This window comes from Sinocyclocheilus grahami, unplaced genomic scaffold (assembly GCF_001515645.1).
Source record: "Sinocyclocheilus grahami isolate Dianchi unplaced genomic scaffold, SAMN03320097.WGS_v1.1 scaffold1323.1, whole genome shotgun sequence".
NCBI lineage: Eukaryota > Metazoa > Chordata > Actinopteri > Cypriniformes > Cyprinidae > Sinocyclocheilus > Sinocyclocheilus grahami.
Window position 1 is genome coordinate 178,533 of NW_015506502.1, and position 14,299 is coordinate 192,831.

Consider the following 14,299-nt stretch of genomic DNA (forward strand, 5'->3'; position numbering starts at 1 on the left):
ATATGATTTTATTTCATTTAATACAGACATATTTCTTATGGGCCAGTTTTACTCTTAACATTGCATAAACCAGCTTTCTCTTACACAGAACGAAGTGTTTCTGCATATGTGAACTTGCATTCTCTTTTTTTCTGTAGTTTAGTTGTACTGACTTAGTTTTACTGTTCGTAGAAGCACTAAACTAAGCTTTCTGCGCTTATAAGCTCTAACATAACTTAATGAGCCTAAACATTCAAACACATTCAAATCTGTCTTTCTCACTTGCAAATATTATTTAATTTCATTTAATAGAAACATCTTTCAAATGGGCAGGCGTTACTCTTAAAATTGCATAAACCAGCTTTCTCTAACAGAGAAAGAAGATAAACTGCATATGTGGGCTTGCATTCTCTTCATTTGCTTAGTTGCACTAACACAGTTCATAGCACTAAACTTATTTTCCTGTGCATTCAAGGAATATTAAAATAAGCACTAAACTAATATTCCTGTGCATAGAAGAGGTAAAATAGGCTGTTGAGCATAAAACTTCTAACACATTATTTTCTTTCTGCATTGCAAATATGATTTTATTTCATTTGAAAGAAACATCTTTCTTATGGGCAAGTTTTACTCGTAACATTGCATAAACCAGCTTTCTTACAGAGAAAGAAGCTTTTCAGTATATTTGGGCTTGCATTCGCTTCATTTGCTTAGGTGCAGTAACTAAGTGTTCACAGAAGCACTAAACTAAGCTTCCTGCGCTTATAAGCTCTAACATGACTTAATGAGCATAAAACTTCAAACACATTCAAATCTGTCTTTCAGCATCGCAAATGTTTTTTGATTTCATGTTTTAGAAACAACTTTCATGTCTGTAAGATTTACTCTTAACATTGCATAAACCAGCATTCTCTTACAAGGAAAGAACCTTTTATTTGGGCTTGCATTCTCTTTATTTGCTTAGTTGCACTAAGTGTTCACAGAAGTACTAAACTAAGCTTCATGAGCTTTGACGCTCTAACATAACTTAATGAGCATAAAGCTTCAAACACATTAAAATCTCTCTTTCTGCATTGCAAATATTATTTCATTTGATGTACTAGAAACGTCTTTCATGTGGGTGTTTTACTCTTAATATTGCATAAACCAGCTTTCTCTTACACAGAACGAAGTGTTTCTGCCTATGTTAACTTGCATTCTCTTTTTTTCTGTAAAACCAACTTTCTCTTATAGAGGCAGAAGCTTTCCAGCGTGTGTGGGCTTGCATGCGCTTAATTTGCTAAGTTGCACTAACAAAGTGTTTACTGAAGCACTAAACTAAGCTTCCTGTGCTAACATAAATTAATAAGCATAAAACTTCAAACACATTAAAATCTGTCTTTATGCATCGCAAATATGATTTTTTTTTCCTTTATTAGAGAGATCTTTCATATGGGCAAGTTTACTCTTAAAAATGCATAAACCAGCTTTCTCTTACAGAGAAAGAAGCTTTTCAGTATATTTGGGCTTGCATTCTCTTCATTTGCTTAGTTGCACTGTTGAACACAGTGCAACTAAGCAGAAGCACTAAAATAAGCTTCATGCGCTTTGACGCTCTAACATAACTAAATGAGCATAAAACGTCTAACACATTCAAATCTGTCTTTTTGCATTGTAAATATGATTTTGTTTCATTTGAAAGAAACATCATTCTTATGGTCAAGTTTTACTCAACATTGCATAAACCGGCTTTCTCTTACAAGGAAAGAACCTTTTCAGTGTATTTGGGCTTGCATTCTCTTCATTTGCTTAGTTGCAGTAAGTGTTTGACAGAAGCACTAAACTAAGCTTCCTGCGCTTTGACGCTCTAACATATCTTAATGAGCATAAAACTTCAAACACATTAAAATCTGTCTTTTTGCATTGCAAATATGATTTTATTTCATTTAATAGAGAGATCTTTCATATGGGCAAGTTTACTCTTAAAAATGCATAAACCAGCTTTCTCTTTCAGAGAAAGAAGCTTTTCAGTATATTTGGGCTTGCGTTCGCTTCACTTGTTTAGTTGCACTGTGTTCACAGAACCACTAAACTAAGCTTCATGCGCTTTCACACTCTAACATAACTTAATGAACATAAAGCTTCAAACACATTCAAATCTGTCGTTCAGCATCGCAAATATTTTTCATGTCATTTGTTAGAAACATCTTTCATGTCTGTAAGCTTTACTCTTAACGTTGCATAAACCAGCTTTCTCTTACACAGAACGAAGTGTTTCTGCTTATGTGAACTTGCATTCTCTTCTTTTCTGTACGTTAGTTGTACTGACTTAGTTTTACTGTTCGTAGAAGCAATAAACTAAGCTTTTTGCGCTTGTAAGCTCTAACATTAAAATCTGTCTTTCTTGCAAATATGATTTTATTTCATTTGAAAGCAACAGATTTCAAATGGGCAAGCTTTACTCTTAAAATTGCGTAAACCAGCTTTCTCTGACAGAGAAAGAAGCTTTTCAGTATATTTGGGCTTGCATTCGCTTCATTTGCTCAGTTGCACTAACTAAGTGCTCACAGAAGAACTAAACTAAACTTCCTGCGCTTTGACGCTCTAACATGTCTTAATGAGCCTAAAACTTCAAACACATTCAAATCTGTCTTTCAGCATCGCAAATGTTTTTTGATTTCATGTGTTAGAAACATCTTTTGCGCTTGTAAGCTCTAACATAACTTAATGAGCCTAAAAATTTAAACATTAAAGTATGTATTTCTTACAAATATGATTTTATATGATTTTAAATATCTTTCAAATGGGCAAGATTTACTCTTAAACTTGCATAAACCAGCTTTCTCTAACAGAGAAAGAAGAATTACTTCATATGTGGGCTTGCATTCTCTTCATTTGCTTAGTTGCAGTAAGTGTTTGACAGAAGCACTAAACTAAGCTTCCTGCGCTTTGACGCTCTACCATAATTTAATGAGCCTAAAAATTCAAACACATTGAAATCTGTCTTTCTCACTTGCAACTATGATTTAATTTGATTTAATAGAAACAGCTTTCAAATGGGCAAGCTTTACTTTTAAAATTGCATAAACCAGCTTTCTCTAACAGAAATTTTGTTTCATTTGAAAGAAACATATTTCTTATGGTCAAGTTTTACTCTTAAAATTGCATAAACCAGCTTTCTCTTACAGAGAAATAAGCTTTTCAGTATATTTGGGCTTGCGTTCGCTTCATTTGCTTAGTTGCACTGTGTTCACAGAAGCACTAAACTAAAATCTTCCTTTGCGCAGAATAGATCAAATATCCTGTTGAGCATAACATTTCTAACACATTAAGTATTGTCTTTCTGCATTGCAAATATGATTTTAATTTCATTTAATAGAGACATCTTTCATAAGGACAAGCTTTACTCTTAACATTGCATAAACCAGCTTTCTCTTACACAGAACGAAGTGTTTCTGCATATGTGAACTTGCATTCTCTTCTTTTCTGTAGGTTAGTTGTACTGATTTAGTTTTACTGTTCGTAGAAGCAATAAACTAAGCTTTTTGCGCTTGTAAGATCTAACATTACTTAATGAGCCTAAAAATTCAAACACATTGAAATCTGTCTTTCTCACTTGCAACTATGATTTAATTGAATTTAATAGAAACAGCTTTCAAATGGGCAAGCTTTACTCTTAAAATTGCGTAAACCAGCTTTCTCTAACAGAGAAAGAAGATTTACTGCATATGTGGGCTTGCATTCTCTTCAATTGCTTAGTTGCACTAACACAGTATTAAAGTTCATAGAAGCACTAAACTTATATTCCTGCGTATCCAAGGAATAATAAAAAAGCACTGAACCAATCTTGCGTAGAAGAGGTAAAATAGCCTGTTGAATATAAATCTTCTAACACACTATTTGTCTTTCTGCATTGCAAATATGATTTCATTTGATGTGTTAGAAACGTCTTTCATGTGGGTAAGTTTTACTCTTAAAATTGCTTAAACCAGTTTTCTCTTACAGAGAAAGAAGCTTTTCAGTATATTTGGGCTTGCTTTCGCTTCATTTGCTTAATTGCAGTGTGTTCACAGAAGCACTAAACTAAGCTTTCTCTTCGCAGAAAAGGTAAAATATCCTGTTGAGCATAACATTTCTAACACATTAAGTACTGTCTTTCTGCATTGCAAATATGATTTTATTTCATTTAATAGAGAGATCTTTCATATGGGCAAGTTTACTCTTAACATTCCATAAACCAGCTTTCTCTTACAGAGAAAGAAGCTTTTCAGTATATTTGGGCTTGCATTCTCTTCATTTGCTTAGTTGCACTAACTAAGTGTTCACAGAAGCACTAAACTAAATTTCCTGCGCTTTGACGCTCTAACATGACTTAATGAGCATAACACTTCAAACATATTCAAATCTTTCTTTCAGCATCGCAAATGTTTTTTGATTTCATGTTTTAGAAACAACTTTCATATGTCTGTAAGATTTACTCTTAACATTGCATAAACCAGCATTCTCTTACAAGGAAAGAACCTTTTATTTGGGCTTGCATTCTCTTTATTTGCTTAGTTGCACTAAGTGTTCACAGAAGCACTAAACTAAGCTTCATGCACTTTGACGCTCTAACATAACTTAATAAGCATAAAACTTCAAACACATTAAAATCTGTCTTTTTGCATTGCAAATATGATTTTTTTAAATTTATTAGAGAGATCTTTCATATGGGCAAGTTCACTCTTAAAAATGCATAAACCAGCTTTCTCTTACAGTGAAAGAAGCTTTTCAGTATATTTGGGTTCACATTCTCTACATTTGCTTGTTGCACTGTGTTCACAGAAGCACTAAAAGAAGCTTCATGCGCTTTGACGCTCTAACATATAACTAAATGAGCATAAAACGGTTCTTTCCTTTCAATGTTAAGAGTAAAACTTGCCCATAAGAATGATGTTTCTTTCAAATGAAACAAAATCATATTTGCAATGCAAAAAGACAGATTTGAATGTGTTAGACGTTTTATGCTCATTTAGTTATATGTTAGAGCGTGTATTTGGGCATGCATTCTCTTCATTTGTTTAGTTGCAGTAAGTGTTTGACAGAAGCACTAAACTAAGCTTCCTGCGCTTTGACGCTCTAACATAACTTAATGAGCATAAAGCTTCAAACACATTGAAATCTCTCTTTCTGCATTGCAAATATAATTTCATTTGATATGTTTGAAACGTCTTTCCTGTGGGTAAGGTTATTCTTAAAATTGCATAAACCAGCTTTCTCTTACAGAACGAAGTGTTTCTGCATATGTGAACTTGCATTCTCTTCTTTTCTGTAGGTTAGTTGTACTGACGTAGTTTTACTGTTCGTAGAAGCAATAAACTAAGCTTTTTGCGCTTGTAAGCTCTAACATTACTTAATGAGCCTAAAAATTCAAACACATTGAAATCTGTCTTTCTCACTTGCAACTATGATTTAATTTAATTTAATACAAACAGCTTTCAAATGGGCAAGCTTTACTCTTAAAATTGCATAAACCAGCTTTCTCTAACAGAGAAAGAAGATTTACTGCATATGTGGGCTTGCATTCTCTTCATTTGCTTAGTTGCACTAACACAGTATTACAGGTCATAGAAGACCTAAACTTATTTTCCGGTGCATTCAAGGAATATTAAAATAAGCACTGAACTAATGTTCCTGTGCATAGAAGAGGTAAAATAGCCTGTTGAGCATAAAACTTCTAACACATTATTTGTCTTTCTGTATTGCAAATATGATTTTATTTCATTTAATAGAGAGATCTTTCATATGGGCAAGCTTTACTTTTCAAACACATATGGTATGGCTGGGTCAGTCGACAGAAATATGAGACATAATAACTGCAGAAATATTTGCGGGGCAAATCTAAGCACTCATGGTATGCATAATGCGTACAGGCGCCACTGCTAATGAACATACTTCGAACAATTTGTGCATGATTTTGTTTTTTGCTTGTCTGAAATGAGTAACTTTTAATGTAAAAATGTTTACTAAAACTCTCTAAAACACTCTCAGTTTGTGCATGCTGTTGTGCGTCGCAACAGAAGTAACATCTTAATGTGTTAACACTCACTGTATCCTTTGACAATGTTGAGCATGAGAGTTCTGTTTTATGCACAGTGTATTGACAGACAATGGCCTTTTCTCAAGCATTTTTGTCACTAATTTAATGCATTTTATCACACTATATTGCTTTAAATGCTCTAATGTGCAAAAAAACGACACATTCAAAACATTTTCTTCTTAACATGTCCACTAACCTAAAGCTAAGTGTTATCATAATACATAGCACAAGTTTTACAAAATGAAAAATATTCTTAATCACTGCATGTTGTTTAAACACACTGACGACATAGTTTTGATAACTCAAAGCAAAACACATTCTTTGTTCAAATTCAATTGCTATGTTAAACTGAACTTAACATGCAAATCCATTTTCTCATTCATTTAATCATTTAATTCAACAAATATCGAAAGCTCTGCTTTCACAAACAGCACATAAGTTATATTCACTAGCAAAACATTTTTGAATGACTTGAATGCCCACTGCCCAGTCTTAAACTGATTCAATGAACCAATGAGCACATTAAAGAAAAACAAAACAAAAAAACACACACACACACACACACACACACACACACACACACACACACAAACTCTTTTTCATTTCCCTAAAATAAAAACAACCAGTTTGAACTGGAACACTATCCCTCTCTACTCTACTCAGCATGTGTTCTGTCTAATATCTACCTAGCACTGGGTTGTCAAATAACCTAGTTTTTAGAGTGTAATATCTTACAGAGCCACCTGGTGGCTCAGTGGTTAAACACTATTTCCTCACATCAGTAAGGTCAATAAGCTAACTGAGACTTGTTGTAGCACTTGTATATCATTGCTCTTTTGTTGATTTTGATTGCTTCCATTGTCCTCATTTGTAAGTCGCTTTGGATAAAAGTTACAGACAAAGGCATGTCTGTCAAAGGCATGTAAATGACTAAATGCAATGTAATGTAATGTAAATGTTTTGAAGAAGCCTTGACTTGAATGAGTTCATTTGAATATCAGTTTTTTTCTGTTTGCTATAAATGACCGTGGATAACATAGCTCACATAAACTAGTTTCTGAAGAATAATGAGAAATGTTCGACCGCATATGACATTTTATGTTGACTGCAGATTTGCAGGATGTAAAGCATGACAAATGTGAAATGTTGAAATATTGTCTGTGCAGATTGCAAATCAGAAATATTTAAACTTGACTGTTTCCCAAAATCATAGTATTTACTGTATATCACAAACCAGCACATCCGCACCCAGTAATTTCACGATCATTCTTAATAGTAAATTTGAAAAAAAAATTCAACTCAACACTTGAAGAGAAAAACTTGCAAAAAACGTTGCAAAATTCATGAAAACACATGCAAAATGCAGTTTATCATATTAAAAGAACAGTTAGATAAAATATTTTGTATAATAATTTATGTTGTGTATATTCCATTTTTTCCCCTTTTTTATTTCATTGAAAGCTAAAAATAACATATCAGTCTTTACAGTTACATCTTCAGCTTTTTACAATTTATTTGAAGCAGAAAATCAATAAAATAAAAGGAAAAGAAAAGGAAAAGTGTGCATGCAGCTCCCAGTGAGCAAAGCAAAATTCAACAGCATGGAATAAGTTATGTAACTTATCTTGATGTGCTTCTCTCTGATTAGGTAATCTCTTCATTTGCCTCACAAAAAATGATGAGAGCAACAGCTCTGAAATCGCTAAGATTAACTGTATTTTAGAATTAAACATGGCTGTTATTTTTGCTTCTAAACAGACCAGCATGTTGCCAATTTTACTGAATCAGACATGCCTAATGAAACAAGCAAAAAACATTCTGATTTTAAAGGTAGTATGAAACCATGATTGAACATTGAACCATGAAAAGTTTAGCATGATTAAAATAAAACAAAATTAAAATATAAGACTCATGTTGATGATACATGTTGTTTCTTTCCTTTCCATAAGATCCAAGCCCTGTGCTAATCATACTGTAGATAATTTAGAGTAGATAATTCCGAACACAGTCCATTAGGGATCCTAAATAGTTTAAATGTTCTCTGATCTTTTGCACACTGACTTGGTTTTAAAGATAAGGGTTGTAAATTGAAAATAACTCTGATTAGGACATGACTCACATATGTCACTAGAGAAAATGGTATTTGTTAGTACTGGCTAACAAGTTAGTAATTAGTACTAGTACTAACTACTGGGATTCTGCTGGGTAACTACTCCACTATTGTCTAGTGAAAGCCCATAATTTGTGGCATTTGTATTGCATTTGCCTGTAACAGAATAATATTTTGTTGAACGTTTATGTCCGACATATTTTAGTGTTTTAACTGTAAGCAATAGTAAGAAAATATAATGACAGTCAATGAAGTTAAAGGCCCGTCAACACCCTTTAGCCCTTTTATTACAATTTCACTTACTTTTTACTTAACATTACATTGAACATTGTGGTACTAGTTTGGTCTTTCGCCCCAACAACACCCTTTAGCCTATGTAAGATTTCAAATGAAAGAAAATCAATCAAGGTAGTCTAAAACCTGTGGTTAATGCAATCAGTGAGTTCCATCAGTTCCATTGCTGACAGGCAAGTCTTGGGTGGTGTTTATGAAACAGCTTTTGCCTTTGGCCTGCCACACTGACTTGATGGAACTTTGGACCTGTTGCAACCCTTGTTTAACCCCCTAAGTGAACTGAATAGATCAGAGTATAAAAGATGATCTAGACGATCACTGCCAGTCTCCATTCGGAGGAAGACTCGCTGTAGTCTCAGGGCTTCTGAGCGTCTTCTGACCCAGTATGGGGAATATGAAGCTCTGCCTATTGCTGCTACTTGGCACTTATGCTATAGCCCGTGAGTGTTATGTACCTTTGCATTCTGGTGTATTAATGTTACTTCATTAATGCATTTCATGCACTAAAAATATTTTATTGATTTAGCTTCATCCTATGTATCCTATAGCCTATTTTTAGCATGTCATATTCTGTAAAGGCTATTAAGTTGTGTCAAAGGTTAAATTCATCTAAAATTAGATTTGTTTAAAATGTAATCTTTGATTTACCTTTCAATATGCATTTTTAGTTTTGTTTACATATTTTTCCTAACCATACTTGCATAATGACTTTCTCACTAGAGCAAGAAACTGAATCAAATTCTCATCCAGAATGTCACTGTAAGTATTTTTTTTGTTTGTTTATTTTTTTATTTCTTATCTTTTGATTAATTGTTATTTGTATTCGAGGTGTTTAGGACTCATACATGTTAAAGCATCAATTTAACTTATCTTTTACCTGTTCAACTCACTGTACCTATTGGTGTTGTCACTTACTTTTAACCCTCAATAAATGGCATCATCATTCTAAAGTGGCTATTTACTTTTTATCTACAACAGACAGTGCTTGAGTCAGGATGTCAGAGTCCAGATTTCTTATTGCTTATCTTGATTAGCTAAAACAATATAATGTAATGAAATTTAAACAAAGTAATATTAATGTTATAATGTTATATATATATATATACATATATAAATATGCAAAAACATGTTTTAATTATTTTATTTGTCTTGTTTTCCTGAAATAATATCTAAACTAATAATATGTAAACAAAATAAGGATATTTTGGTCAACTTACCTGAAAAATTTACCTTTAAGAAAATGAGTGGGAAAATCTACCAGTGCCATTAGACAAAACGTGTATTCAGAACATATATATATATATACGGGATATATTCTATATGTCTATATATGGTATGTCCTACATTTCTGTTGAAATATTATTTATTGGACAACACAAAATTCACTGCAAAATAAATGTACTAAGAAAACGTTTTTTTTTTCTTTAAAAAAATTTGAATTGACCTAGTGTTTATTTTATTTACAGTATCTAAAAGATTTAAGATCTACAAAAAATATACATATCGGTATGAAGCTGAGATCCGGAATATGGTTACTGGGACCTCCCCTCTCATGAATGGTCCTAAAATCTCCTGCAAGGTACATTTGAAAAATCTTGTAACAATTCAGTTTCTCAATATGCCTTTCCTGTTGTTTTGCTCAGTCATTAACACCCTTCTTTCCATAGGTCGAAATTGATGTGCCTGTGGGATGTAGCTTTCGTGAGTGTTCCCAGTTTCACTGTTATATCTCAAATAGGTTTGAAAACTTTGGATTTGATTTGTCTGGATAAAGATGATAGAACTGTTGGGAATATGCTGACCATGTTTTTCTTTGTTGTGACTATGTAGCCGTTCACTCACATATCATCCCGCTCTCCAAAATACAGGTTCTACTCACCCCAAACACTTGGCTCTAGAGGCAATGGAGGGTAAAGCCCCAGCCCAGACCTCTGAGGTTCTGCTGTTCATCTTCAGGGAGCTGAAATCCATGAACAAAAAAACAGATCGGCAGCTAAGGGCCAGCACTTTCCAGAGTTTGGTGTCTGAACTCCGTGAACTCAAGCATGAGGTTCTATAGCAGAACATCATTCAGATGGTGAAGGAGGACAAGTTTTTGACCTGGCAGGCCCCTAATTCAGTGTGGCACCCCAGAGTGTGGCAGCGCCATGTTCAGTATTCTGAAGACCTTTGACGCTGATGCCATTGAGGTAGATGCTACTGTCTATGCTCTAGGAATGATGCTCAGACCTACTGGCCTCTTGGTGAAAGACATACTGGAGATTGCGCAGACCAAGAAGAGCAAGCCAATAATGTATGCTCTCAGCAATGTTGTAAGGAGGTACGCAAATTCTTTTCTATTTCTAGACTGCTTAATTCCTTTCAATTCCCCTCTGAAAAGACCAGCATAGAATAGCTTGAATTTTCTAACTCATCTAAGCTGGTTCATATTAATTAAGTGCTGCCAGCATCACCATGCTGTCAGATGCAAAACATGGTTGGTGAAGACTGTGATTTGTATGGTCTTTCTAGTGAAGCTGGTCCATCAAAGTAATCGAGCGTTGTAAGATATCAGCACACTGAAATCCAAAGCACAACATATGCTGGTGATCAGCTATGCTAGCTTTCTTTAGCTAAAGTATTTGTCGGTATATTTCCACTGTAGCTGAGTGTTAATAATATATCTCTTCAGGCACTTCCAAGCTGAGGGTCAGCTCACCTCTGAGATTCTTGAGGTGTCTAACTTCATTACCTCCATTCTTGGTGCTGACTGTGCTGGCGAGAAAGATCTGACTTACTTGACCTTAAGGGTGTGTGTTTTAACCTATATTTTTTGATATTTTCACACTGGGAAAACAACTTATTTTATAATAATCTGCCCTGGTTAGGTGATTGGAAACATGGGCGAGGCTATGGAAGCAGCTGATCCCAACATAAAGACCACTCTGCTTAAGTATATGAGACAGCCTGCCACCACCCTGTCAGTCCAGATGTCTGCCATTCAGACTTTCAGACGAATGTCTGTGAATGCTGATGTAAGTGTTGCAATTTTTGTTGAACAATTTGTATTGCTTCAGAATCAAATGTTTGTCTTATGTATGGAATTATCCTACTAAGAAAACTAATTTTACACTCCAATCTCTCTTTTATTGAAATGTTCAGGTCCGTTCCAACATTCAGAGAGTGGCCCTATATGCCAAAGGTGCTGTTCAAAAGAGACTTGCTGCATATCTTATCTTGATGAAAAAGCCAGAGGCAAGTGACCTGGAGGTTGTGAGGAAGATCCTTACCCAGGACCAGAATGTGCAAGTCAAGTCTTTTGTGGCTTCTCATGTCTACAACATTATTAATTCCAGGGATCCTGAAATGAAAGAGTATGTTATTCAGTTTGTCAGTTTTCTCTAGTTTGCAAAACACATCAAATGCTGTCTACCATTTATTTAGCTCTTTATCTAATATAACACTATAAATACTATAACTTTTTTCTTCCAAGGTTGGGCAAAACAATAGTCAAGGTCATGCAGGATGATGAGGTGCTTACCCACTCAAACTACACTCAGCTCTCTCGTAACTATAAGATGGATGTATTTATGCCAGGCAAGGATGTCATGGGCTCCGATATGCAAGGAAGCATCATTTTTGATCCCAGCAGTCAGTTGCCCAGAGAGGTTATGCTTGAGACAACCCTGAAAGCCTTCGGTTACAACCTTGACTTCATTGAGGTAGGAATCTTAATGGGTTGTGTACTTGTATTTAATTGGTTGTAAAACTCAATTGTTATATTATTCAATTATTACTTATTGCTTGTACATACCCTTGAATTTTATGGACTTGTTGCATTTGATTTGACTACGACTTTTAGAATTTATTTATTTGTTTATTTATTTTGTGGTCACCAAGTTTGGCATGGAGGGCAAAGGATTTGAGCCAACTGTTGAGACTCTCTTTGGAAGCAATGGCTTCTTCCCTGATTCTACTTCCAAGGCAATGTACTGGGTTGGGGACAAAATACCAAACAAAATCAACGAAGTTCTGCAAGAATGGGTTGAACCCCTGAGAACAGAAAAAACTAAAAGACAGGTACTGATATCCATTGCTTATTCCAAACATCACAATGTGATTATTGAAAGGATTAAATTTTTCATGCATGTATCCAAGGTTAGATAATATCAGAATCTTCTCTTTGACAGGTCCCTGAGAATATTATTAGGGAAATGGTGCGGAACTTCAACAAGCTTGCAAAGGATATATACAACCAGGACTCCCCAGAGACTATTGCTTACTTAAGGATAATGGGGAATGAGTTGGGATACATCAAGAGCACCAATGACCTGTCAGCTATTGTTGACAGGATGGCCACATATATTCAGGCCTTCAAGTACTTACCTGCTTGGGTATGTATACACAATATGCTACATTTTACATAAAACATATCTATATTAGCTCTATCATAAATCAGACAGCACTGGGTTAATTTATACAGTATTTTTTTGCAAAAACAGTATCTGTTTTTGCTAGCTCAAGATTTTCTATCTGACAGGGAAAGTTGTTTTTGAGGCACTATAAATGCAAAATTCTACATATTCCTGTTTCAATAGATTACAAAGGCCTTGATGTCTGGAGATCAGAGCATCTTTGCTCACTACATCTTTATGGATAATGAGTTCTCCCTTCCAACTGCCTCTGGACTTCCCCTTAAGTTTGCTTTGTCTGGGACCTTTGCACCTGGTGTTGAGGGTGGTCTGCGTATGGAACCTGGCAGGGTATTAAATATTGCCCTTGATTGCGTTTTGTTCAGTATCCAGATTATTTACTAAAAAAGGATAACAAATTATTTTCCATTTCATCTTTTTATTGTCATGTTTATTACTAATGTATCCCTATTTCTTTTCACAGGGTGAACTGTCTTTTTCACCCTCCATGGCAGTAGAATTTGTTACCTGTATGGGAGTCCACATCCCCAAATTTGTTGTCTCTGCTGTGGAAATGCACACTAATATGTTCCATGAGAGCTCTTTCAGTGCCAAGATCACTACGGGCGATGGCCAAATAAAGCTGTCAATCCTGCCACCCAAGAACACTATTGAACTCTTCAGAGTCAGGTTACTTTTGTGCTATATGTTTCATGGTTTATTTTAAATGTATGCTCTTTATACTTTTAAAGAAAATGTACAGAAAGAAATTTGGTCCAATCAGCTGTTTAATAGAAACATAATGGGAATCCTTTCGTCATTTTTCACAAACAGCAACAAGTTAGTAATGGTGTCCAAAACTCCGGTCACACTCGTTCCTGAGACGGGCGACAGAACTGCCATAATGAACTGCAGCCCCCTTATTTCTGGAATCAATTACTGCACCACCATACTCAACTCTAAAGCTGAGAGAAATCCTCCATACTTTCCTCTCAATGGAGAGTCCAGGTAAGAATCAAACTTTAAAAAACACACTAAATATATTTTTTTCTATGTGTTGTACTTAAATTATTATGTGCCCACAGTTTTGTTTTGGGTATCCAACCCACTGGTGACATCACTGAGTACACTGCAGCCTTTGCCTATGAACTCTTGAACGAGGGCAAGGAAGGCCGCCATAATGTTGATTTTCTGAAAATGATTTTGAAAGCAGAAGGCACGTATACTTAACAACAGCGAATTTGAAATTTTGACCACTCTGTTATAATATAACAACATTCCTATAGTGTTTGATGCTGTGGGTTTTAGGGATCACATTTTTCCTCTTTTCTTACCATAAGGTACTAAGGCCACAGAGGCAACTGGCACTATTAAATACAACAGGAACAAGAATATTCTAATGACCAGCATTGAAATTCCTGACTATTGAGGCCGGAATCAAAGTTGGTGTCACTGACAGCCTTGCTA

The 14,299-nt window shown here is 34.9% G+C and overlaps 1 protein-coding gene across 1 annotated transcript; it reads left to right on the top strand.

Moving 5' to 3' along the window:
- The first annotated feature begins 10,417 nt into the window (after positions 1-10,417).
- Positions 10,418-14,261, top strand: LOC107569209 (apolipoprotein B-100-like). The gene is made up of 13 exons (XM_016255230.1): positions 10,418-10,474; positions 10,516-10,761; positions 11,113-11,230; positions 11,309-11,455; positions 11,583-11,794; positions 11,914-12,142; positions 12,321-12,500; positions 12,611-12,814; positions 13,019-13,183; positions 13,317-13,522; positions 13,667-13,840; positions 13,918-14,048; positions 14,173-14,261. The coding sequence occupies exons 2-13, from the start codon at positions 10,589-10,591 to the stop codon at positions 14,259-14,261; spliced, it is 2,028 nt and encodes a 675-aa protein (XP_016110716.1). The 5' UTR covers positions 10,418-10,474; positions 10,516-10,588.
- Positions 14,262-14,299: the final 38 nt, after the last annotated feature.

Excerpts from the sequence above, each read along its gene's own strand:
- LOC107569209 (XM_016255230.1), top strand. The coding sequence starts at position 10,589 with ATGTTCAGTATTCTGAAGACCTTTGACGCTGATGCCATTGAGGTAGAT. Across the intron at positions 10,762-11,112 it reads CTCAGCAATGTTGTAAGGAG|GCACTTCCAAGCTGAGGGTC; the intron begins GTACGCAAATTC and ends ATATCTCTTCAG. Across the intron at positions 11,795-11,913 it reads AGGGATCCTGAAATGAAAGA|GTTGGGCAAAACAATAGTCA; the intron begins GTATGTTATTCA and ends TTTTCTTCCAAG.